Genomic DNA, 26,461 nt, shown 5'->3' with positions numbered 1-26,461 from the left:
CAGACTTGAAAAAGCATTTGGAATCTTGAGTACAAAAGCAGGGAAGTGATACTGAACCTTTATAAAGCCCTGGTTCGGCCACAATTAGAGTATTGTGTCCATTTCTGGTCACCACACTTTAGGAAGGATGGGAGGGTCCTTGAGAGGGTACAAAGGGAATCTACCAGAACGGTTCCAGGGATGAGGGATTTTGGCTACAAGGTTGGGTTGGAGAAGCTGGGGTTGTTCTCTTTGGAGCGAAGGAGATTGAGGGGGGGGATCTGATCTAGGTGGACAAGATTATGACAGGTTTAGATAAGGTAGACAAAGAAAAACTGTTCCCATTGGCTGATGGCACAAGGACCAGGAGACACAGGCTTAAGATTTTGGGCAAGAGAAGCAGGGGGAATATGGGGAAGGACCTTTTCACACAGTGGGTAGTAATGACCTGGAACTCGCTGCTCACAAGAGTGGTGGAAGCGGAGACGATGAATGATTTCAAAAGGAAATTGGATGAGCGCTTGAGGGAGGTAAACTTGCAGGGCTACGGGGATAGAGCAGGGGAATGGACATGACTGTATTACTCTACAGAGTAGGCTGAATGTCCTTCTGTATCATTATGACCATGACTGTATGAAAGTTCAGAAGATTTTGCAAGAAAGGATGTAAAATAAGGATACAGCTATTATACATTAGTAGGTTGGGAGCAAGGAGAGAAGACAGGCAGAGAGAACATCGTGCAGAAGCTAACAAGGTTGTGGGACAGAGATTCTAAGGAGGAACATTGAAGAACAAGTGTAATTGGTTCAACAGCAATGATTCAGGAGAGAGACAGGATTGAGGATATGGTAAGCAGGTCAGTAAGACACTTGGAAAAACTCAGCAGGTCTGGCAGCATCGGCGGAGAAGAAAAGAGTTGACATTTCGAGTCCTCATGACCCTGCGACAGAACTGGTTCTGAAGTTCTGTCGAAGGGTCATGAGGACTGGAAACGTCAACTCTTTTCTTCTCCGCCGATGCTGCCAGACCTGCTGAGTTTTTCCAGGTAATTCTGTTTTTGTTTTGGATTTCCAGCATCCGCAGTTTTTAGTTTTTATCAGTAAGACACTTACTGTCTCGCCTTCTCCAGGACAGTAGAACTACATGTCACAGCCTGAGTTTAAAGGAGGTAAATACAAAACCAATCTGTGGAGTAAGCGAGTGGTCAATGTCCGGAACAGGGCCCCTACAGAAACAGTGGAAGTGGTTACTGAAATGCAACTAGTATGAATTCCATTTGATTGCAGTGATTTAAGACATGACATGGTAAGTGGAGCGTGCTTGGGAGAAATAGGTGACTTTGGGCCTGTGGTTCCCAAAACTGTCCCCCAGTGAGGGTTTCCCTCATCTCATGTCTGGGTCCGATATGGAGTAATCAACAGAGATTGATCGCTCTGATTAGTCTATGTGAATCCACGTGATTACCAGGATGGTAGAATGTGAACGAGATGGACTGTGGTTCTATTTTTGTCTCGTAGTTCCTAGATTCCAATGCTGCAATGCATTTGAAAGCTGTTAGAAGCACCAGCCAAATGGGTCTTTATGGTGCTAAAATTTCTAAAATTCCCATGTTGTGTACCTGGTGCTGGAGTTCCCGCATTGATTATCCTTAATTTCCTAGCCAAACACCCCGAGACTGTTAGAATCACAGTGGAAATCCAGGTCTCTGTATTATTATCATTAAAATCTGACAGCATGGAAGGAGGCCATTGAGCCCATCATGGTTGTGCTGGCTCATTGAATGAGCTATAGTCCTGCAAATTCTTTCTCTTTGGAAACTATTATTGAATCACAGTGGATTCCAGTCCATTATCATTATGTTATGAATTTCAGATTTGAACTGCAATTTGCTCGTGCAGAATCTCTCTGTAAATGAGTCAGCGGCAATGGTAAAATGGAGTATTTTAAGCAGTGCGGAGGCTTGGCTGTGTTGAAATGTATTTCGTTGGGCTGTCATTCTGGTAAAACATGACTCTCATTGATGAAGCCTCCATGAAGCAGCTTCCTACTGCCCAAACTGGCAGTAAGAGTGGTAAAATTGTAATATGGACCAATGTGGGAGTGGAGTTGGGGGGAGTCCGTATTCTAGTTGCCTCCCTGGGAAAGCTCATATCATAATCATTATCATAATCAACAAACTCTTAATCCAGCTTGGTGATAATGACTTCATAGTGACGACAGGAAGATTGACCAAACTGAGAGTGTTAACCAGTATTGATCCAGATATAGTCCTCAACTCCATTCCCAATCATAATGAAACTGTTCTCAGATGAATGACTGATCTGCATCCCACTGAGATTGTAAATTCAAGAAATTAAAGGCTGTCACTTTTTGTAAGTCACATGTACCGTAAGTTTTACATTTCGAGCTTTACTGTTTAAATTATTGTTTAGAGAGGGCTGGTCGTTAACCCTTAACAACAACTTACATTTATATAACATCATTAATATAATGAAACATCCCAAGATGCTTCACAGGAGCATTATGATACAAAATACCACACTTCAGTGCCACACTGTTGGTGACAAAAGTTCAATAATCGCTAATTCACAAGCTGCCTCGCTGAAATTTCTGACACAGGAGACAGTTTGAAATGTGCAAATCTTCTGTGCCTCAATTGAAATTTTCTCTGTGATATCACCAGGTATTCTTCACAATGAAACAATTTGTTTGAGTTGATGCTTGTTTTGTTATGTGTTTGCACGTGTGTGTGTGTGTGTGTGTTTATGTGTATGGTGCGTGCGTGTGATATGTAGGGTGTGTGTGTGTGTGTTTGTGTGTGTGCATATGTGTTTGTGTGTATGTGTATGGTGTGTGTGTGTGATATATATGTGTGTGTGTGCGTGTGTGTGTGGGATATATATGTGTGTGTGTGCGTGTGTATGTGTGTGTGTGTGGGATATATATGTGTGTGTGTGCGTGTGTGTGCGTGTGTGTGGGATATGTATGTGACTGTGTGTGTATGCGCGTGTGTGTGTGTGTGTGTGTGTGAGCGTGTGTATGGTGTGTGCGTGTGTGCATGTGGTATGTATGTGTGTGTGTGTATGTGTGTGTGTGTGTGTTTGTGTGGGAAGGTGGGATCGCCCTGACATTATATCACATGCCCTTTCCCGATGACATTTGTGGTCTGCTTCTCTCATCTTGTATTTATTTTTTTAATGAAGCATTTCTTCGTTCACCCATCGTGATTAATATAAGAAACGTGTGCGAGAATCCTCACTAATTTGTGACTCAAACCTCCCATTTGATTAGTGGTTGGAGGGAAGTTGTTCATTCTTGCTACATAAACCAGTAATTACACTGCTCTTTAATGAACTCCAGTTATTGATTCAGTTATTTAAGATTAGGTAATCTTGCCTAAGTGTTTAGTGAGTTTGTATTATGGAGAAAATGATGAATCAGTTGCCTCGGTATGTCAGTTAGCAAGTGCGCTGCTACTTCCAATTCTCAGCCACCCATGGAGCAGGGAAGTCTTAATGTTAATTGTCTGAAACTTTGTCTGTTTGAAGTTCCTCAAATGCTGATTTTTTTTGTGTGTTTCTCCTTCCATTTCAGTTTGATGGGGACAATATGTATATGAGTCTGACCGATGCCAACCAGGATTACCTGCCTGCCAATCAGGTACGTGCACAGAGGCTTGGATCCCCTTGTTACTTTCATGTATAAAGAATGCAAATGGTAGAAAGCTATATGCTTTGTGCCTGTTTTCTTGGAGTGTGCGTTGTACCAGTTTAGCAGAGGCACAGTTGACATTTGATCTAATGCAGTAATAGGTCCAGCTGAATTCATGGGGCTTACATTTAGGCGGACCGACATCTTCCCAAAACAGGTGTAAGAATGTAAATCAGGGCCTCGTGACCATTGAAGAAACCCACTTCAAAACTGGTCAATGATGAGCAAGGCAAGAGATGGAACTCCTGTGCTCAGGATTCCTCTGTAGCCCGCGTGTCTGTCAATAACAGGCAGTTAAGACATTTAAAAATATAAAACAGTCACTCCCTGTGGAGCCAGGAGAAACGGAGCGGTGGTTGCCACCCTTCCCCATCCAGTACCACCCCGCTCAGGGCTCCCAGAGGGCCTGATAGGAAGGCTGCCTGACATCAGTGTCTTTGCTTAGCCGAGGGGTTTGAGGGTCAATTTCCCCCACCCCGTGGGCCTGTCGTTTTAAGCACTCGCTCACCAATTTAACTTCTAGGCCCAGGAATTGAGAGCCTACCTCTCTTGATAGGGTTGCCAACCCTCCAGGAATGCCCTGGAGTCTCCAGGGATTAAAGATTAATTCCAGGAACAGCAAACCCGGGGAGGAAAATCGTTGACTGGGCACTAAAGGAAAAGGACATTTGTTCATCTTTGAACAGTTCTGCCGACTCTTTTTCCATGGTCTTGGTGATTGGAAAAAGGTTGATTGACGGTCAAAAATCATCCAGTCAGCCAACCAATGAATCTGTTCACTTTCCAAGTGACCAAGGAGGGAAGCTGGGTGACCAATAGCAGGAGGGGAACTTGGAGGTGGGAGGCCATGTCATGACACCTCCAGGGGTCCATGCAGGCAGAGTTGGCAATCCTATCTCTAGACAGTCATGGTGACCATAAAACTATCATCGATTGTCATAAAAACCCCATCTGGTTCACTAATGTCCTTTAGGGAAGGAAATCTGCCCTCCTTACCCGGTCTGGCCCTACATGCAACTCCAGACCCACAGACCATTGTCTGAAATGGCCTGACAAACCACTCAGCTCAAGGGCCAATTAAGGATGGGCAACAAATGCTGGCCTAGCTGGTGATGCCCACATCCCCATGACAGAATAAAGAAAAGGTGATATCCTGATCTCAGTTACTCTGTCCCACACGGCGGGAAGGGTGAAGGGCTGCATAAGAAGTGGATGAATAACCGGTACATCTAAAAACATAAATTTCACCCCAACTTCGCAAATTGCAACAACTTGTCTCCCTAAGGGGTCAGGTTCATTAAAACTGCTCCGAAGCCCTTTCACGGTGCTGATGGATCAGGTAAAACAGTACGACAACAGCATCGACAATACATCTCCAAGCGACTGGTGTTGTCTTGGCCCTGTGCTTGGCAAACGTACGAGCTGTATTTGTATAGTGCCTCTAACGTTAAGGAGTGGAATGATAAACCCCACAGGGAGGTAGCAAATAGGACAACAGGAGTCATGAAACAGATTGGAAGTGAACAGCAGGCAGCCTGATTGAAGGTAACTTCCCCCAGCACTTGTCGGTCAGTGTCAGGAATGGTGGAACTTGTGTTGTTTTGAATCTGAAGCAAACAAAAAGCAACACTGGGAGGATGTAGCTCACCTTCCCCACCCCCCGCGCCGCCCGCCCCCCCCCCATCCCCCACCCCCCACCCCCGACTCAACCCCTTTGTCTGCATGTTTGACCTGGATGCCAGGTCAACTAAATGCAGCATTAGACCTCACCCCAGTCTCTCAACCTTAGCTCTGCCAAAAGGAACCTACGCACTACCTGCCTGCAATTTTAAAAGGTACATTTTTGCGAATTGGCAGAAAAGTTTGAGAAAATAGGAGATAGATATTGTAAACCAACAACCACAGCCGACCCCCTGAATAATGGCACCATCCTCAGGATGAAGCACAGTCAACTGTCTGGTATACAGCAGCCCCCCCCAGCCCCCCAGCCCCCACCACCACCCCTCCCCCTGCCACTGCCTGCACTCCCCATGGGACAGATAGCACCGAAAATGGCTCTTCAAAAGGCCTGACACCATCATGCACAAAATGGAGGATAAAATCTGGGTCAACTGCAGCCAGTGAGGCTCATCAATTATTTCTATGACCCGGCTGCCTCTTCTCACACTCACTGAGCAATTCGACAAAAGAATATTAGGTCATCTATCTTTACTTTGGAAAGTAAGAGCGACTCCAAACCTTTATTCTCTCAACCCCTACAAACACATCCAGCAATTTGATTAGTGTTGCCACCCCCACCCCCCATATTACAGACTGGAGGTTCACTGTCCCTTCTCATTCTTTTTGAGCTCTCCCTTCAGCAGCCCCACTCTCCTCTGCCGTCGACCTTCAACGCACCGCTCTCTCCTCTTCCCATTCATATTATAGAAGGAGGCCATTCAGCCCACAGAGCCTGTGCTGGCTCCTTGAAAAAGCTATCCCATTAGTCCCACTCCCCTTGTTGTTTCCCTATTGCTCTCCACTCAGTTATTTGTTCAATTCCCTTTTCTAGGATATTACTGAATCCACTTCGATCTTTCAGGTAATGTCCTAAAAGAAACCAACATTGAATTTTCTCCAGTGGTTGCTCCTCCGATGACCACATGTTGGCCATCTACTTGACTCTACCCTTGGTGCCCTCCTCCCCCTCATCAATTTGTCATCATTCAGAAACACCTGGCCATGGGTGTGATTGGGGTAAAGGTGGTTGCCTGAATTGTCCTGTCCCCGGCACATCACAGTCTAGCCTCACACAGGCAGAGTGGATACGTGGCTGAGTTGCTGGAGGGAAGCCTAGATTCTGCTGAACTCTGTCGGTTAAAATCATTGCCAACCTTTTACCTTCAAGGACGCATTTATAATAACAATAAATAATAAAAACAGAAAATTCTGGAAAAGCTCAGCAGGTCTGGCAGCCTCTGTGGAGAGAGAAACAGAGCTAACGTTTCGAATCCTTCAGCTGTGAAGGAGGGTCACACGGACTTGAAACGTTAACTCCATTTCTCTCTCCGCAGTTGCGGCCGGACCTGCTGAGTTTTTCCAGCAATTTCTGTTTTTATTTCAGATTCCCAGCGTCCGCAGTATTTTCCTTTTGAATTTGTGTTTTATCATTAACAAGCGGAACGTTGTCCTGGTGCAGATTATGGTGCCCTGTGATATGAGTCAGTAAACACACCCACTCCTCACTGTAACTCGCTTCTCAACCAATGCACAGGGAGCCTGGGATTAAATAGAAATGGTATCATCTTTAGCAGCCAATCAAATCTTTGGGAACCTTTGACCCCTGAAATGACTGAGTCGTGTAATGAAATATGACATTTTGAAAAAAAGAAGGGAGCTTGACTCTATCAGAAGTGACATCTGATCAAATTAAGGTGAACTTTTAACCTCCCCAAAAAACTTGCAGCCATATAAGTGCATCGGAGGCAGCACACAATGTAGCCCAGTCCCCGTGACGGAAACGTCAAGCCGAGAATCTTACCCCAAATCCATTCCAACTGATCCAAACAAAATGAGCTTTCATCTGTGATGCTGTCATCAATTCTCTATTTAATTGTCGCATTTAAGTCGCAAAAATTGTCTTTCCTCCCTCCCTACAATTTTTGCTCTGAGCTCCTCAGAAACACTATTTAAAAAGGGGTGGGAGAGATAAAGCAGGAATCTATGGACCTATTAGTTTAACATCTGTTGTGAGGAAGTTACGAGAATCTGTTATGAGGGACAGAGTGAATTATCACTGAGCTGACAGGAGGGAGACAGCAGAGATTTGCAAAGAGTGAGTCAAGCCAAACTAACCTCGTTGAATAATTTGAGGAGGTCAGTAATGTGTTCAATAGGAGAGTGTCTGTGGATGTTATTTATATGGACCACCAGCAGGCGCTCGATAAATTTCTCGTGAGGCTGAAAATCAGACTGAGACACAGGGCAACGTGACTCTAACCTTAAACTAGAGCCAGACTGCTGAGGGGCAGAACCTGTTATTAGGGAAGTCTTACCAATGCACCGAGGGCAGGGTTTTCCCTTCGTCGAGCGTGTTCGGGAGCGGCCACGAAACGGGACCCCTTCTAGCGACCGGGACCCCTGCTCGCGATTTCACACTGGCTGTCCAATTAACGGCCAGCCCGTGTTGTTGAGAGGCGCGGCCTGGAACGCTTGGCGCTGCCAGGGTGGGGGTGGGATGAGGGCGAGCGCAGAAGTCTATGCGCGCACCCGCATGGAGGGGGGGTGGGGGGTAGCACGCGCTGACCCGCTCCCTGAGGGCACAGAGCCGCCTCAGGGAGCTGAAGAATTGGACCTTGGCCAATAACGATTCCCCAAATGATATAAACATGTCCCCACACGTGACTCAGCCACATGAAAAGGGACAGGTTAAAGACGAAGTTGGAAATGTTTTATTTTTTTTTCCAATTGCTGATGAAAAACCTTATCCCGCACGTGGGACCAGGTTTCATAAAACACCCAAAAGGCCACCTGGTCAGTTCACCCGCCCGCCAACTGTAAGGTAGGACGGGCAGCGAAAAATAGCGTTCGGTCATTTGGTTAAGGGCCTTAATGGGCCTCTTAGTTGTCGGGGGGGGGTGGGGCGGCGCTGCCGACTCTCGTGTGTGCGCCTGCCAAGCGAGATATCGCCCGAGTGCGCGGTGACTTCGGGACATTCGCCTGACGCCATCGCAAGAGTTTGCACGCCCGATGGGGCCAGGCACCTGCCCAGCCGACAGACGCAATATCCTGCCCTGAGAGTTTGATCAGACAAGAGTTAACATCGGTTTATGAAAGGGAAATTGTGTTCGACAATTTTTTTTTTAGAGTTTTTTTGAAGATATAACTAGTAGGGTAGATAAAGGGGAACCAGTAGATGTAGCATACTTGGTTTTTCAAAAGACGTTCACTAAGGTGTCACAAAAAATGTTATTACGCAAGATAAGGGCTCATAGAGTTGGGGTAATACATTGGCATGGATAGAGCATTGGTTAGCTGACAGGAAGCAGAGAGTAGGGATAAATGGGCTGTCAGGCTGCGACTAGTGGAGTGCCACAAGGATCAGTGCTGGGGCCTCAGCTATTTACAACCTATATTAATGACTTAGACAATGAGAACGAGAGTAATGGATCTAGTTTGCTGACAATACCAAGCTGGATGAGAATGGAAGCTGTGAGGAGGACACAAAGAGGCTGCAAAGAGATATTGACTGGTTAAAATGAGTGGGAAACAAGATGACAGATGGAGAATAATGCAGGGAGGTGTGAGGTTATTCACTTTGGTAGTAAGAACAGAAAAGCAGAATATTTTTTAAAAGGCGTGAAACTTATAAATATTGATGCTTAGAGAGACTTGGGTATACAGTAATCAAACAAGGAACAACAAAAGTATGCGGGTGCAGCTATTAATTAGAAAGGCAAATGGCATGTTGGGCTTTATTGCAAGGGGATTGGAGTACAGGAGTAAAGAAGTCTTGCTATAATTCTACAGAGTTTGATGGGGCCACACCAGGAATACTGTGTACAGTTTTGGTCTCCATGTTTAAGGAAAGATTCCTTTGCATTGGAAGTAGTGCAGCAAGGGTTCACTACATTGGTCCCTGGGATGAGGGGGCTGTTCTATGATGAGGGGCTGAGTAAGTTCTATACTTTCTGGAGTTTAGAAGAATGAGAGATGATCTCATTGAAATATACAAAGTTCTGGAGGGGCTTGACAAGGTAAACACTGAGAGATTGTTTTCTCCAATTGGTGTATCCAGAACAGTGGATTGGGGTACAGTGTGAGGATGAAGGACCGATCATTTAGGACCAAGAGGAGAAATTACTTCACTCAGTGGCTTATGATCCTTTGGAATTCTCCACCCTGTTGTGGATGCTCCATCACAGAATATCTTTAACTGATAGATTTTTGAACTCTCCGGGAATCAGGGGAAATGGGGAGTAGGCAGGAAAGTAGCACTGAGATAGAAGAGCAGTCATGATTGTACTGAATGTCGGAGATGCCAAATGATCCACTCCTGCTCCTATTTTTAATGTTTTTATCAGAAAGCATTTCTCCCCACAAAGGACAGTGAAAACCTGGAACTCTCTCCATCCCAATTGCAAATTTCATGACTGAGACTGATTGCTTTTTATTGGGTAAGGGGATTGAGGGTCACAGAGCCAAGGAAGATAAATGCAATTAAGATATACATCAAACATGATCTAAATGAATGGCGGACAGGCTCGAGGGATTGGATGGTCTCCCCCTGCTCCTACATTCCAAGAAGATAGTGTCTTCTTGAGGGGGTATATTCCACCTGGTCTGGATACCCTACAATTTCTCATCCAAAAGCCCATTCTCGATATGTGACATTTTGTGTTTGTGGGTTATTGAACTGTGGAGGTACCACATGCCCAACCCTATCATCCCCCAACATCCCAACTAGAAGCCGTTTTATAGTTCCCAGGAGCAGAGAGCATGTCTAATGATTTATGAATGGCAGAGCCCACATGAGGGGCCTATTCTTACTCCCATGTCTTATGTTCTAATTATTTCCATCACTCTGTTGCCCAGTCATATTCAGACCTGGAATAAACCTGGCCCTTTGCATTCTGCGTGGGTGAGCAAGCGTGGGCAGAGGTCCAGAGGCTGTTGCTATACCAACTGAACTCGAGTATGGGAAGCTAGTACTCCAGCATCTGCACAAACTCCTCTGTCTTTGCTGGAGGGGGCAGGGGGCAGTGCCCCAGGATATGAGTTCATAGATTGTGTCCCTGTACAAGAACGAGGGTGAGTTCAGTAATTGCAACAACTGTCGAGCTTAAGCACCATGGGAAATATATTTGTCCCTGTTGCCCTTGTCAGACAGCAGATCAGAGCTGAATGTGTTTGCTCTGAATTCCAGTGTGGGACATGGTTTTCCAGTCCTGCTGAGTGTCAATTGATTTTTTTGCATCCTCCCCAAATTTAACAGTCCCACCTGCAATGGTTCTCACCACAGATGGGACAGGAAAATCCCGGCCCTGGTTTCAGGACTGGAAGATCCACAATTGACATAATGATCTCAGTCCGTCAGCTGGAAGAGAAGTGTAGCGAACAAAGGTGACCACTATATATCACCTTCATCAATCTCACCAAGGCATTGAACCATGTAAGAAGAGGGTGGTCTATTTAAGCTGCTGAAGGACATTGTGTTCCTGCTGAAGCTGCTCAATGGGATCTCCTCTTTCCATTACAACATGATGGGTAGGGTCAGCTATGACAGCGCAGCATCGGAACCCTTTGAAATCCATGGTGGGGCCAAACAGGATTGCATTCTGGCGCTGGCTCTCTTTGGCATATTCTTCTCTTTGCTGCTGTTATATGCCTTCAGTTTATTTACAGAGGGATTACACTTACTTACAAACCAGAACTGATGGGAAGCTGTTCAAAAAGCCTTTCCTGCTTGAGATCCAAGACAGAAGTGCACCAAATCCTCATCAGAGAGTTGTTCTGCCCTGATGATGCGCCATAAACATTCCACGCTGAGGAACACCTGCAGTGACAAGTGGACACAACTCTCTCACACCTGGAAAGAGTTTCATTTGACCATCAGTATCAGGAAGACAAATGTCATTGTCCAGGATGTCACCATATCACCATCAATCAGCATTGACAATGTGATGCTGGAGGCTGTTGATAGTTTCACACATATCTAGGCTCCACAATAATCAGCAGTCTGTTACTTGATGCTGAAATCAATGCAAAAGCTGCAGCTGTTCTGTCCGAGCTGAGCAAGTGTGAGGAACAACAGCAACCTGACTGAGAACACCAAACTGCCAGCCTCCCAAGCCTGCACCCTCAGTGCACCCCTCTGCAGTGGTGGGACCTGGACCACATACTCCAGGCAGGAAGAAAGGCTGAACAGCTTCCACCTTCGCTGTCTCCGACGTACCCTCAGCCTCTCTTGGCAGGATGAGGTCACCAACTCAGAGGTCCTGGATCATGCTAACTCCATCAGCATACGCTTATTACTAAAGCAACGATGACAGAGCTGGCTCAGCCACAATCATTGGATGGATGTTGGCTGTCTACCCAAAGACCTTCTGTACGGTGAACTGGCCACAGGGTCACAACTTCATGGGTGTCCATATCTCTGCTGCCAGGACACCTGCAAATGAGATATTGACACTGACATCTGGGAGACAGCCACGGACGGTTGTGGCCTGTGGAAGCTGGCTGTTTAGAAGGATTTTAGAACCATAGATCCATGGCAAAGTTATGGTGCAGAAAGAGGCCATTCGGTCCCTCATGCTGGCTGGGAAGAGGGCCCCGAGACAACAGAGGCTGGCGAAGCCTGCACCTTCTCAATCTACTGGCTTCTTCAGCAGGGAATGCAGCAGAGACTGCCAGGCCAGAGTGGGGCTCCTGAGCCACACCAGGGAACGTTGAACACAGAATTGACCAGCATGGCACACACTGAAGGCTGCCACAGAGGGTTATTGGTGCAGCGAAGCACTGACTCAACTGGCAAGTCAAGAGTGTGTCGCCACGTCAATGAGCTGCTTCTACCTGAGCAGCAGAACCTGCTGAATGTGCCCCAAGGCCCCAACACACTAGTACACAAAGCGGAGGAATAGAAAAAAATTACAAAAACACAAGACTATGAGACTGTGAACAGGACAAACAGAGGGAACGCAGAATGGGATATTCATTTCTAAGCTCCTTTTATCTGTTTTCAGTGTTGAACAAAACACTGTTTCTGCCCAGAGGGTCCATGTTATTTTCAGGAAATCATTCTTTGAAATGTCAAATGTCAGTTTAAAAGACAATATCCATTTCTCATTCGGCTTATGTCATGCTTTTCAAAACAAACACAAAACAATCTAATCTTCTACACAACATGGCATTTTAATTATTATTGCCCAAGTCTGTCTGTGCTGTTTTTTTTAAAATCGCCTGGCCATAGTGCAGGACAGCAGGAAGGAAGAAAGCAGTGAAGGAGGGACCAAAACTTGTAGATTGTAGTCTTTTTAATTCATTCACGGGATGTGGGCTTCGCTGGCTGGGCCCAGCATTTATTGCCCATCCCTAGTTGCCCTTGAGAAGGTGGTGGTGAGCTGCCTTCTTGAACCGCTGCAGTCCATGTGGTGTAGGTACACCCACAGTGCTGTTAGGGAGGGAGTTCCAGGATTTTGACCCAGCAACAGTGATTTCCAAGTCAGGATGTAACTTGAGGGGATCTCCCAGGTGGTGGTGTTCCCATCTATCTGCTGCCCTTGTCCCTCTAGAGGTCATGGGTTTGGAAGATGCTGTCTAAGGAGCTTTGGTGAATTCCTGCGATGCATCTTGTAGATGATACACACACTGCTGCTATTGTGCATCAGTGGTGGAGGGAGTGAATATTTAAGGTCATGGATGGGATGCCAGTCAAGCGGGGCTGCTTTGTCCTGGGGGGTGTCAACCTCTTTGAGTGTTGTTGGAGCTGCGCTTATCCAGGCAACTGGAGAGCATCCCATCACACTCCTGATTTGTGCCTTGTAGATGGTGGACAGGCTTTGGGGAGTCGGGAGGTGAGTTATTCGCTGCAGGATTCCCAGCCTCTGACCTGTTCTTGTAGCCACAGTATTTATATGGCTGGTCCAGTTCAGTTTCTGGTCAGTGGTAACCCCTAGGATGTTGATAGTGGGGGATTCAGCAATGGTAATGCCATTGAATATCAAGGGGATTCATTCTTGTTGCAGACGGTTATTGCCTGGTTATTGTGTGAGACAAATGTTACTTGCTACTTGCTCTGTGTCTCACATGCCAATCCACATGGTGCTTTTACCACAAACACCCAGGTTTTGGAAAGAAAAATGATTATAAAAGGAGAATGTTGAATATTAATTGTTGTTATTGGGCACCAGATGACTTGTAAGGAATGCAGAAGCTTGGATTGGTGTTTTTGTTCCTGGACACACAATCCAAGGAATGAGTTTAAATTTCATCATGGCAGTTTGTAATTTGAACTCAGTTCAAGAAATCTTGATGTAAAAAACTGGTCTCAGTAAAAGTGACCAGGACACTGTTGGAGTATCATAAACACTCACCACTCTCCTTTAGGGAAGGAAACCTGCCCCTCTTACCCGGTCTGGGCCTATATGTGACTCCAGACCCACACCAACATGTCCTCTGAAGTAACCGAGCAAGACACTCAGTTTGAGTTAAACCACTTCAAAGTAGTAGCAGCTCAAGAAAGAATCCCATTACTACCTCACCTGAACAACACGGGATGCTCAGTTGATATCTGCCTTATTAGTGACATTCACGTCCTGAGAGTCAATTTTAACATCTCACCGTTGTCCTGATTATCTCACCGAGCCTCCTTTCCATCACAGCTGAATGCAAATATTTCAGATGCTCAGCAATCAAAGCTTCCGATAAGGATAATCTGGTTGACATTAGAATCAGCCCTAGCACCTCGCTTCCAGTTCTCAGCCTATCCTGTTGTCCCTGAGCAGAGATCTCTTGAGCCCCGTGCCCCACCTTTCAAATAGGAATTGGCATTTCATCAAGCTGGTTCAGTTAAATCAGACATCACTCTGATAAACAGTAATGCCACTCAGATACTAGGCCCATGGAGGCTTTCACCACAAAGACATATGCCTAGAATCTGGCCCAGTGCTATCCTAGCACATCATCTATTCAGGAAGTGGTCACAAGGGACATGTTCTATTTCCTTCCAAGAATTATTAGAAAAATTCAATCTCAGGAAATGTCATTTTCTCCAGGATTAGACAAAACAATGGCTTCCAGTGACTTCTGTCTGTCGGCAATGTTGAGCACTTTACTGAGAGAGACTTCAAACATCTCCGAAACAATGTGGCAGGTTAAAGTGAAAGGATATTTTTCCTGTTTCTTGCTTGGCTGTGGTTTTAAATGTCTTATTCTTGCAATTAACTCTTTCATGTAAGCAACCAGTATTTTCAAATGCTTTGACTTCTCTGTTTCAAACAGTTCATTGCACTGCTTCCCATCTTATAATACTTAAATACACTTTATATGCTGTATATAAACCTCGTGAAATAGGGGACAGTATATAAGATATAATATAAAGAGCACAGCGCCTCATCCTGAAGGAGCATGGATCAAGGAACTGACCACAAAAGGTCAATGCACCTGATTTTTAGAATTCATGATTTTGTAGACAGCATGCCCAATTCTCTGACCTCAACTCCCATTGAGTGACCCTGAGCAGGCGCAATGAAGGCTTGGAAAATTTACCCTAAAGTTGTTGCAATAGCCCAACAAAAACTAGCTGTGGAGAGGGTTGAAATGAACACGGAAAGGAATGGAGGAAGTTTCAGACTAAAGAGGGAGATCGGGATTAATAACATTGTTGAGATAGAAACAGAAGCTCATCTAAAACAAATAATGAAGAACGAAGAGGCCCTGAGATAATGGTGAGAGATTGTATTTAAAGTTGGTGTAGTAAGGGGCAATGGATATCAAAAAATAAATGAAAAAACAGGAGAAACAATTGGAGTCAATGTTCCAAAAAATTGGAGTCAGGATTGAGCGGTTATGTATATGAATGCACAAAGGGTTCAAATTAAACTTGGAGAGTCATAGACATTACTAACCCTGGGGTGATGTGACCCGGTCACTATAATGGAGACTGTGGGAGAGATTTTAATTCATTCAAACCCACCCCATTCCACGGAGTTAAAATCAGACCCTGTGACTCTGGTTTGAGCAGGACAAACAATGCAGTATTTTCAGGGGTGGGAGGTAAGGAAGGTGCCCGTGTTAGTAAGGCTTTTTTCACAGCGCTGGAATGTGATGATGTACTCAAGTGTGCAATCAAGACAGAATTCATAGGGATAGTGTTAAGAAACAAGAAGGGCAATTGTGTCAATCTTGGTGTATTTTGCAGACAGCAAACAATAGAGATGAGACAGAGCGGGGAGGTGAGCAGATAGTTCAGAGGAATAATCAAGGGCAGGAAACAAAGATTGATAAAGGCAAGTATTGTTTGACAAATTTAACAGCATTTTTGTAGAAGCGACTGATCAGATTGATTTAAGAAATGTAGTAGATGCATGAATAGAGTCTTGTACATTGAATTTTAGAAGTCATTTAATGAGATACCTCTCAAAAGGCTTGTTAGATAGATGTAGACATGTGGTAAAAGCAAATCAGGGACATGAATGGAAGGTTGGTTGATGGACAAGAAACAAAGAGTTTGCATGTTTCTTATATTACTGAAGGGTCAGGAGTTGCATCGTACTGCAGAGGTCAATGTTTGACCCATGTTTGTTCGCAATATTTAGAAAACATTTAGATATCCTGAAATTTTCTAAGGACACAAATGTAAAGTTTGGTAAATGGAGACAGACAATCAAAAACTTTAGGTTAGAGGCCACAGGAAATAGTGAGGCAGGGTCCATGAAGAAAAATCTGAATAAATGTTTGAACCAGGAGATGGTTCACCAGGATACGGGGTTATGGTGAGAGTATCAGGCAATGGGATTAGTTTGGGGCTGATACAAACATTCACTCCCTCCACCACCGATGCAGAGTAGCTGCAGTATGTACCATCTACAAGATTCACTGCAGGAATTCACCAAGGGTCCTTAGACAGCACCTTCCAAGCCCACGACCACTACCATCTAGAAGGACAAGGGCAGCAGCTAGATGGGAACACCACTACCTGGAAGTTCCCCTCCGAGCCACTCACCACCCTGACTTGGAAATATATCGCCATTCCTTCACTGTCATAAAGTCATAGAGGTCTACAGCACAGAAAAAGGCCCTTCAACCCATCGAGTCTGCACCAGTCAAACAAGTACCTAACTATTCTAATCCCATTTTCCAGCACTAGGCCCATAGCCCTGTATGCCATGGCATCACAAGGGCACATCCAAATACTTCTTCAATGTTATGAGGGTTTCTGCCTCTACCATCCTTTCAGGCAGCGAGTTCCAGATTCCCACCACCCTCTGGGTGAAAAAATCTTCATCACATCCCCTCTAAACCTCCTGCCCCTTACCTTAAATATATGTCCCCTGGTTATTGATCCCTCCACCAAGGGGAAAAGTTCCTTCCTGTCTACCCTATCTATACCCTTCATAATTTTATACACCTCAATCATGTTCCCCCCTGCTCTGCTCCAGGGAAATAACCCCAGTCTATCCAATCTCCCCTCATAACTAATACTCTCCAACCCAGGCCACATCCTGGTAAATCTCCTCTACACTCTCTCTAGTGCAATCACATCCACTGTTGCTGGCTCAAAATCCTGGAACTCTGTTCCTAACAGCACCGTGGGTGTACCTACACCAGAGTTCAAGAAGGCAGCTCACCACTGCCTTCTGAAGGGCTATGGAGTATGAGCAATAAATGCTGGCCCAGCCAGCAAAGCCCACATCCAATAAATGAATAAAAAAAGGGCTTTGGGGAGAAAGCGGGGCAGTGGGATTAGTTTGGGATTGACACAGGGCTATGGGAAGAGAGCTGGGCACTGGGATTAGTTTGGGATTGATACAGGGCTAAGGGGTGAGAATGAGGCAGTGGGATTAGTTTGGGATTGATACAGGGCTATGGGGAGAGAGTGGGGCAGTGGAATTAGTTTGGGACTGATACAGGGCTAAGGGGAGAGAGCCGGGCAGTGGGATTAGTTTGAGATTAATACAGGGCTATGGGGAGAGAGTGGGGCCGTGGGATTAGTTTGGGATTGGTACAGGGTTTAGGGGAGAGAGCCGGGCAGTGGGATTAGATTGGGATTGATACAGGGCTATGGGGAGAGTTTGGGGCAGTGGGATTAGTTTGGGATTGATACAGGGCTATGGGGTGAGAGCGGGGCAGTGGGATTAGTTTGGGATTGGTACAGGGCTTAGGGGAGAGAGCCGGGCAGTGGGATTAGATTGGGATTGATACAGGGCTATGGGGAGAGTTTGGGGCAGTGGGATTAGTTTGGGATTGATACAGGGCTAAGGGGAGAGTTTGGGGCAGTGGGATTAGTTTGGGATTGATACAGGGCTATGGGGAGAGTTTGGGGCAGTGGGATTAGTTTGGGATTGATACAGGGCTATGGGGAGAGAGCGGGGCAGTGGAATTAGTTTGGGATTGATACAGGGTTCTGCGAGAGATTGGGGCAATGGGATAAACCTGGGATTAATTCAGCAGAGAGTGATGATGGGCAAGTGATTTAGTGGCCCCCTTCTTTTCTTTCAGTGTTACTGGGTATATGGAAGGTGTGATATATTAGTCCACTAGCCTGACAAAGGCTTGCAGAATGGTTCTTTACATTGAGCTATTGTCTCGCTTTGATTGATGCTAACACCTTATCAATGTTTATTCTCAGGGTCCAAAAGGATTTTAAGAGGCCCCACAAGCAAAGTCTCTACCCCTGCCAGCTCATGTAATCCACACCCCAGCTGCAGAACCCTCCCCCTCCCCCCTTTACCCTCTCACTGTGAGTTACCTCATTGCTGTTAGGTTGTCTGATCTCTACCAGTTTGACTCTCTACACCAGGTCTGGGTGGGGGGTTAGCAGGTAGGATTCCAGTCACACCAACATGGAGAAGCTCCAGCTGGAGGTTCAAATCCACCCTCAGAAATACAAACTACGAGACCTCAGCAAAACATTCCACATAGTGCAAGAGTGCCTTGTACATGAAGCACAGAAAGTTAATATGAAGGTCCAGCAATCAGGAATGCACATGGTGTGTTAGCTTTCGTTACAAAGGGGTTAGAGTACAAAATACACTTTTACCACTGTTACACAGGGCTTGGTGAGGCCACACCTAGAGTGCTGTGTACAGTTTTGGTCTCCTTACCTAGGGAAGGGCATCCTTGTCCTGGAGGGAGTATAACAAAGGTTCACTAGACTGGTTCCTGGGATGAGAGAATTGTCCTGTGAGGAGAGATTGACTAGGCTAGGCCTGTATTCCCTCATTTTAGAAGAGTAAGAGGTGATCCAATTATCTTAGGGGTGGTGGTGGTGTAGACTGGACTGGTAATGCAGAGACCCAGGGTAATGCTCTAGGGACCTGGGTTCAAATCCCACCACAGCAGATGGTGAAATTTGGATTCAATAAAAATCTGGAATTAAAAGTCTAATGATAACCACAAAACCATTGCCGATTGTTGTAAAACCTCATCTGGTTCACTAATGTCCTATTTTTAGGGAAGGAAACTTACTGACCTAACCTGGTCAACCTGTGACTCACCCACAGCAACATGGTTGACTCTTAAAAAAAATGCTCTCTAAACAAGGGCCATAAATGCTGATCTAGTCAGTGGCACCCATATCCCATGAACAAATCAAAACGGGGATAGATGTGTGAAGATGTTTCCCCTGACTGGGGAAATCGAGAATATGGGGGCACATTCTCAGAATAAGGAGATGGCCTTTTAGGGCTGAGATGAGGAGAAATTTCTTCGGTGAGAGGGTTGTGGATCTTTGGAATTCTCAAACTCAAAGAGGTGTGAATGCCCATTGAATACATGAGGTTGATAGATTTAAGCGATATGGGAAGACCACAAGACCATAAGACATAGGAGCAGAAATTAGGCCATTCAGCCCATCGAGTCTGCTCCGCCATTCAATCATGGCTGATAAGTTTCTCAACCTCATTCTCCCGCCTTCTCCCCGTAACCTTTGATCCCCTTACCAATCAAGAACTTATCTTTCTCAGTCTTAAATACACTCAATGACCTGGCCTCCACAGCCTTCTGTGGCAATGAATTCCATAGATTCACCACTCTCTGGCTAAAGAAGTTTCTCCTCATCTCTGTTCTAAAAGGTCTTCCCTTTACTCTGAGGCTGTGCCCTCGAGTCCTAGTCTCTCCTACTAATGAATAGAGCAGGAAGGGGGCTTTGAGGTCAAAGATCAGCCATGATCTGGCTGAATGACAAAGCAAACTCAGCCTCTTCCAGCTCCTATTTCTTGTGCAGAAGGTAAAGTAAAGCAGGATAGTGAAACACGCTTGCGATATAGCTGTAGACTGTCAACTGGAAAGCACATTAAAGGCGGGTGAGAACTTTGACAATCCTGTTTCTCCTGAGAAATACAAAACCACAAAAAAATCCATTTCCCTTTCTGGCCCCCTCCTGCCTCGAGAGGTTCCCCACTACTTTGATTTCCAGTAAAAATTGTAGTCAGGCCCTGGTAATGGCACCAGACCCCAATCGGTACATTTGGGGAAGGACCTGGCTGGGTTCAGCTTAATCAGAACAACAACCCAAATTACACTGCCAAGTTTAACCGACCACCCAGCTCATTTCTGTTCCTGTATAAACTTATACCAGGGAAATGCCTCGATCTCCTGGTACCTTATACAAGTAGGCAGGGTTAAAATCAGCCCTATTGCATTGAATTCCATCTCAAGCTGTGGATTCATTAACTATGGAAAATGCAATCACTTGTAGTTCATTCAGTGTAATTGCTCCATTAGCATATCCATTCACTGTCTATATGTCACATTAAGAGTATATTCCCAATTCAAAACCATTCCAAAATTACTTTGACTTATCAGCCAATCGTCATAAACCTTTTCATCCCCCAGAAAATTGAAGATTTGAGAACATTGATTGTATCTTGTACTTTCTGCAGATGTGCACGTTCTCCAGTTACTGAAGGATCAGCTTTTTCCTGCCCAACATTTGTAAAAACAAAGATTTGTACAAAGTAGCTGATTCGGACAGCTGTGTCGCTGGGCGCTCTTCAATGGGAGTCTGGTTGCAGAGAAACATTTTATCAGGAACCCCACTACCTTCGCACTTCTGCCCCGATTAAGTCCAGGGTGGGAAGGCTCAAAATCAACCTACAAAAGCTCATAAAAATGAATCTCTATTTTACGTTTCCCATTACCCTCTCTTCATAGCAACATATGATGCAGCTATCTGTTTCCTGCAACGTGCACTTAAGGGTCTTATCCCACTGCCACTGGTATCCAGCCTGCAGCAGGCAGGGGTCTCACCACCAGGAACCTCAAAACTCAAACTCTGTCAGGGCTGCTTGAGGGGTCCTGGTGTGGTGGGGGGGTTGGGGTTGTTGGGGGTGTGGGGGGTGGGGGGGGGGGGGGGGGGGGGGGGTGCGGAACCCTGGTTCAAACCCAGTCACTGCCTGATCGAGCATTGGGAAATGGGGGGGACTTGCTGAGAGGCATTTCCTGCTCTTGCTTCTGACTCCCCCTCCACTCCTCTCCGCTCCCCGCGCCCCCCATCCCCACCCACTCCCATAACCCCCACCCAACGATCCCCTCCTGCCAGAATTCATCTGTGGCCTGGGTCCCTAGGCAATCCTAGACCTCAGGTGGATATGATGCCGTCAGCAGTAACGACCTCGCCGGTGGGACCTCTGCCCTGGGGGCCTTGATTCTGTGGAAAGCTCACCGCTGGCCTATTAAGTGTCTAATGTGGTGGGCCTTCCCCAAAAGAGGTGACATAGGGCTTTAGCCAGCTCACCAGCCAGGGGGCAAGACCCCTAGCGCCTACATTAAATTCTGCCAGCTGTGTAAGAGGGGTGGGTGGTATGTGCTGGGGGGGGGAAGCGGTGGTAGAAACGTTTGTGAGTGGAGGGAGGTAGGGGGAATAAGGTTGGGAAGGAGTGTGGCGCAGCAGAGAGGAGGGTGGGGAAATGAGGTGGGATGGGGGCAGGAGGGTGGGGAAGCGGGGTGCGGTTGGATGAGGGGAAGGAAGGTTGGAGGAGAAGGTTGGTGAGGGGGGTAAGGAGAGCGGGGACATGGGTGGGGTGGTGTGGTGGCAAAGGGGAGTCAAATCTTGGGCCTGATCGCAACCATCATCTACTGGCCATTTACAGACATTTTGGGAGGCAGGAGAAGATGCTGCCAAACAGGACATCTGGAGGAGGGAAAATATATCCAAATCAACAAAACACGAGATTAACATCAAATATTCAAACTCCTGAAAACATTACTCTGAGACAGTTTTTATTATGTTCATTCATGGGGTGTGGGAGTCTCTGGCTGGGCCAGTATTTATTGCCCATCCCTAATTGCCCTTGAGAAGGTGGTGGTGAGCTGCCTTCTTGAGCCACTGCAGCCCATGTGGTGTAGGTACACCCACAGCGCTGTTAGGGAGGGAGTTACAATTATGGTGGTGTCACCATTTTAGATGCCAAAGTCTGGGATCATGGCCTGGCCCTTTCAATGACTTCAGTGCTACTATCTCTCTGACATTTCTACCTCCCTGTGTATATCGGAGAACAGCGCTAACACCTACAGTGCTGTCAAGTTCATTCAGTCTCCCTCGCAAGTAAGATTAAACTCACTTTCCCAGTTAGCTATTGTCTTTACGACAGCATAGTGAAGGAGGGACTATATGAAACATTCATCTTCAGATTCAACTTATTCAATGAAAGGCAAATTTCAGGAAGATTTCAGATCTAGAAAGTTAAGCTGTTCCATTGTAGTGTTGATCAGGAGCCCACTGGACAGTCTGAGTGTTTCATAACTGACACTCATCCATGTAGAAATGAAACACTGCCTCATTCTTTGTCCATTATTTGCCTATTGCTATGGGGACAGTATGTATGACTGGCAGCAGTGACACACAGTGTAGATTCATCTTCATATGAGTGATGATAGCAGCAATTAAATTCTTGTGATTTGCCAGCATTGAACATTTCAGGGCCAACAGAAAGTATTGGACTGTCAACCTGCTGAACATGGGAAGCACTGAATGAACTCTCAATAAAATCACCAGGGCCACGGGGTGTCCACTGAATATTCCTGTGTTGAAGTAGTGAGAAATGAACATTCCTTTTACACTGAAGATTCTTTTATTTCCATGATACCAATTTTACACCAGCTTCTGACTGTGTTTCTGTACTCTTTAAACAGATACAGATATAGAAAATAAACTATACCCAATGCCATTGGGATTAATTAGGATCATGTTGGTGCTGGGGGAGGGTTGTTGGTGCTGGGGGTGGGTTGTTGGTGCTGGGGGTGGGTTGTTGGTGCTGGTGGAGGGTTGCTGGTTCCTAGGGGAAGGTTTTTGGGTCCTGGGGGAGGGTTGATGGTGCTGGGGGAGGGTTGTTGGTTCCTGGGGGAGTGTTGTTGGTGCTGGGGGAGGGTTGTTGGTTCCTGGGGGAGGGCTTTTGGGTCCTGGGGGAGGGCTTTTGGTTCCTGGGGGAGGGTTGTTGGTTCCTGGGGGAGGGATGCTGGTGCTGGGGGAGGGTTGTTGGTGCTGGGGGAGGGTTGTTGGTGCTGGTGGAGGGTTGTTGGTGCTGGTGGAGGGTTGCTGGTTCCTAGGGGAGGGTTTTTGGGTCCTGGGGGAGGGTTATTGGTGCTGGGGGAGGGTTGTTGGTTCCTGGGGGAGTGTTGTTGGTGCTGGGGGAGGGTTGTTGGTGCTGGGGGAGGGTTGTTGGTGCTGGTGGAGGGTTGTTGGTGCTGGTGGAGGGTTGCTGGTTCCTAGGGGAGGGCTTTTGGGTCCTGGGGGAGGGCTTTTGATTCCTGGGGGAGGGTTGTTGGTTCCTGGGGGAGGGTTGTTGGTGCTGGGGGAGGGTTGTTGGTTCCTGGGGGAGGGTTGTTGGTTCCTGGGGGAGGGATGTTTGTGCTGGGGGAGGGTTGTTGGTGCTGGGGGAGGGTTGTTGGTGCTGGTGGAGGGTTGTTGGTGCTGGTGGAGGGTTGCTGGTTCCTAGGGGAGGGCTTTTGGGTCCTGGGGGAGGGCTTTTGATTCATGGGGGAGGGTTGTTGGTTCCTGGGGGAGGGTTGTTGGTGCTGGGGGAGGGTTGTTGGTGGTGGGGGAGGGTTGTTGGTGCTGGGGGAGGGTGGTTGGTGCTGGGGGAGTGTTGTTGGTGCTGGGGGAGGGTGGTTGGTGCTGGGGGAGGGTTGTTGGTGGTGGGGGAGGATTGTTGGTGCCTGGGGAATGTTGTTGGTGCTGGGGGAGGGTTGTTGGTGCTGGGGGAGTGTTGTTGGTGCTGGGGGAGGGTTGTTGGTGCTGGGGGCGGGTTGTTGGTGGTGGGGAGGGTTGTTGGTGCTGGGGGAGGGTTGTTGGTGCTGGGGGCGGGTTGTTGGTGGTGGGGGAGGGTTGTTGGTGCTGGGGGAGGGTTGTTGGTGCTGGGGGAGGATTGTTGGTGCTGGGGGAGGGTTGTTGGTGCTGGGGGGGGTTGCTGGTGTTGGGGGAGGGTTGTTGGTGCTGGGGGTGGGTTGTTGGTGCTGGGGGAGGGTTGTTGGTGGTGGAGGAGGCTTGTTGGTGCTGGGGGAGGCTTGTTGGTGGTGGGGGAGGGTTGTTGGTGCTGGGGGAGGGTTGTTGGTGGTAGGGGAGGGTTGTTGGTGGTGGGGGAGGGTTGTTGGTGCTGGGGGAGGGTTGTTGGTGCTGAGGGTGGTTTGTTGGTGCTGGTGGAGGGTTGTAGGTTCCTGGGGGAGGGTTGTTGGTGCTTGGGGTGGGTTGTTGGTGCTGGGGGAGGGTTGTTGGTACCTGGGGGAGGGTTGTTGGTGCTTGGAGTGGGTTGTTGGTGCTGGGGGAGGGTTGTTGGTTCCTGGAGGAGGGTTGTTGGTGCAGGCGGTGGTTTGTTGGTGCTGGGGGAGGGTTGTTGGTTCCTAGGGGAGGGTTGTTGGTGCTGGGGGTGGTTTGTTGGTGCTGGGGGAGGGTTGTTGGTGCTGGGGGAGGGTTCTTGGTGCTAGGGGAGGGTTGTTGGTGCTGGGGGAGGGTTGTTGGTTCCTAGGGGAGGGTTGTTGGTGCTGGGGGTGGTTTGTTGGTGCTGGGGGAGGGTTGTTGGTGCTGGGGGAGGGTTGTTGGTTCCTAGGGGTGTGTTGTTGGTGGTGGGGGTGGGTTGTTGGTGCCGGCGGAGGGTTTTTGGTGCGGGGGGAGGGTTGTTGGTGGTGGGGGAGTGTTTTTGGTGCTAGGGGTGGGTGGTTCGTGCTGGGGTAGGGTTGTTGGTGCTGGGGGAGGGTTGTTGGTGCTGGGGGAGGGTTGTTGGTGCTGGGGGAGTTTTGTTGGTTCCTGGGGGAGGGTTGTTGGTGCTGGGGGAGGGTTGTTGGTTCCTGGGGGTGGGTTGTTGGTGCTGGGGGAGGGTTGTTGGATCCTGGGGGAGGGGTGTTGGTGCTGGGGGAGGGTTGTTGGTGCTGGGGGAGGGTTGTTGGTGCTGGGGGAGGGTTGTTGGTGGTGGGGGAGGGTTGTTGGTGCTGGGGGAGGATGGTTGGTGCTGGGGGAGGGTTGTTGGTGGTGGGGGAGGGTTGTTGGTGCCTGGGGGAGTGTTGTTGGTGCTGGGGGAGGGTTGTTGGTGCTGGGGGAGTGTTGTTGGTGCTGGGGGAGGGTTGTTGGTGCTGGGGGCGGGTTGTTGGTGGTGGGGGAGGGTTGTTGGTGCTGGGGGAGGGTTGTTGGTGCTAGGGGAGGGTTGCTGGTGTTGGGGGAGGGTTGTTGGTGCTGGGGGTGGGTTGTTGGTGCTGGGGGAGGGATGTTGGTGGTGGAGGAGGCTTGTTGGTGCTGGGGGAGGCTTGTTGGTGGTGGGGGAGGGTTGTTGGTGCTGGGGGAGGGTTGCTGGTGTTGGGGGAGGGTTGTTGGTGCTGGGGGTGGATTGTTGGTGCTGGGGGAGGGTTGTTGGTGGTGGGGGAGGGTTGTTGGTGGTGGGGGAGGGTTGTTGGTGCTGGGGGAGGGTTGTTGGTGCTGAGGGTGGTTTGTTGGTGCTGGTGGAGGGTTGTAGGTTCCTGGGGGAGGGTTGTTGGTGCTTGGGGTGGGTTGTTGGTGCTGGGGGAGGGTTGTTGGTTCCTGGGGGAGGGTTGTTGGTGCTTGGGGTGGGTTGTTGGTGGTGGGGGAGGGTTGTTGGTTCCTGGTGGAGGGTTGTTGGTGCAGGGGGTGGTTTGTTGGTGCTGGGGGAGGGTTGTTGGTGCTGGGGGAGGGTTGTTGGTGCTGGGGGAGGGTTGTTGGTGCTGGGGGAGGGTTGTTGGTTCCTAGGGGAGGGTTGTTGGTGCTGGGGGTGGTTTGTTGGTGCTGGGGGAGGGTTGTTGGTGCTGGGGGAGGGTTGTTGGTGCTGGGGGAGGGTTGTTGGTTCCTGGGGGTGTGTTGTTAGTGGTAGGGGTGGGATGTTGGTGCCGGCGGAGGGTTTTTGGTGCGGGGGGAGGGTTGTTGGTGGTGGGGGAGTGTTTTTGGTGCTAGGGGTGGGTGGTTCGTGCTGGGGTAGGGTTGTTGGTGCTGGGGGAGGCTTGTTGGTGCTGGGGGAGGGTTGTTGGTGCTGGGGGAGTTTTGTTGGTTCCTGGGGGAGGGCTGTTGGTGCTGGGGGAGGGTTGTTGGTTCCTGGGGGAGGATTCTTGGTGCTGGGGGAGGGTTGTTGGTTCCTGGGGGAGTGTTGTTGGTGCTGGGGGAGGGTTGTTGGTTCCTGGGGGAGGGTTGTTAGTGCTGGGGGAGGGATGTTGGTGCTGGGGGAGAGTTGTTGGTGCTGGGGGAGCGTTGTTGGCTCCTGAGGGAGTGTTGTTGGTGCTGGGGGAGGTTTGTTGGTGGTGGGGGATGGTTGCTGGTGCTGGGGGAGGGTTGTTGGTCGTGGGGGAGGGTTGTTGGTAGTGGGGGAGGGTTGTTGGTGTTGAGGGATGGTTGTTGGTGCTGGGGGAGGGTTGTTGGTGGTGCGGGAGGGCTGTTGGTGCTGGGGGTGGGTTGTTGGTGTTGAGGGAGGGTTGTTGGTGCTGGGGGAGGGTTGTTGGTGCTGGGGGAGGGTTGTTGGTGCTGGGGGAGGGTTGTTGGTGCTGGGGGAGGGTTGTTGTTTCCTAGGGGAGGGTTGTTGGTGCTGGGGGTGGTTTGTTGGTGCTGGGGGAGGGTTGTTGGTGCTGGGGGAGGGTTGTTGGT

The 26,461-nt window shown here is 48.3% G+C and overlaps 1 protein-coding gene across 5 annotated transcripts in view; it reads left to right on the top strand.

Moving 5' to 3' along the window:
* tox2 (TOX high mobility group box family member 2) overlaps positions 1-26,461 on the top strand; it is a 300,983-nt gene that overhangs the window by 167,514 nt on the left and 107,008 nt on the right. For all 5 annotated transcript variants that reach the window (XM_041203728.1, XM_041203725.1, XM_041203724.1 and 2 more), the window contains one exon: positions 3,574-3,639. In XM_041203728.1, coding sequence (XP_041059662.1) covers positions 3,574-3,639 — 66 coding nt within the window. The remainder of the gene's footprint in view (positions 1-3,573; positions 3,640-26,461) is intronic.

The sequence above is a fragment of the Carcharodon carcharias genome, chromosome 14, assembly GCF_017639515.1.
Source record: "Carcharodon carcharias isolate sCarCar2 chromosome 14, sCarCar2.pri, whole genome shotgun sequence".
Lineage (NCBI taxonomy): Eukaryota > Metazoa > Chordata > Chondrichthyes > Lamniformes > Lamnidae > Carcharodon > Carcharodon carcharias.
Note: the sequence above shows the minus strand (reverse complement) of the source record. Positions and strands in the feature narration are given on the sequence as shown.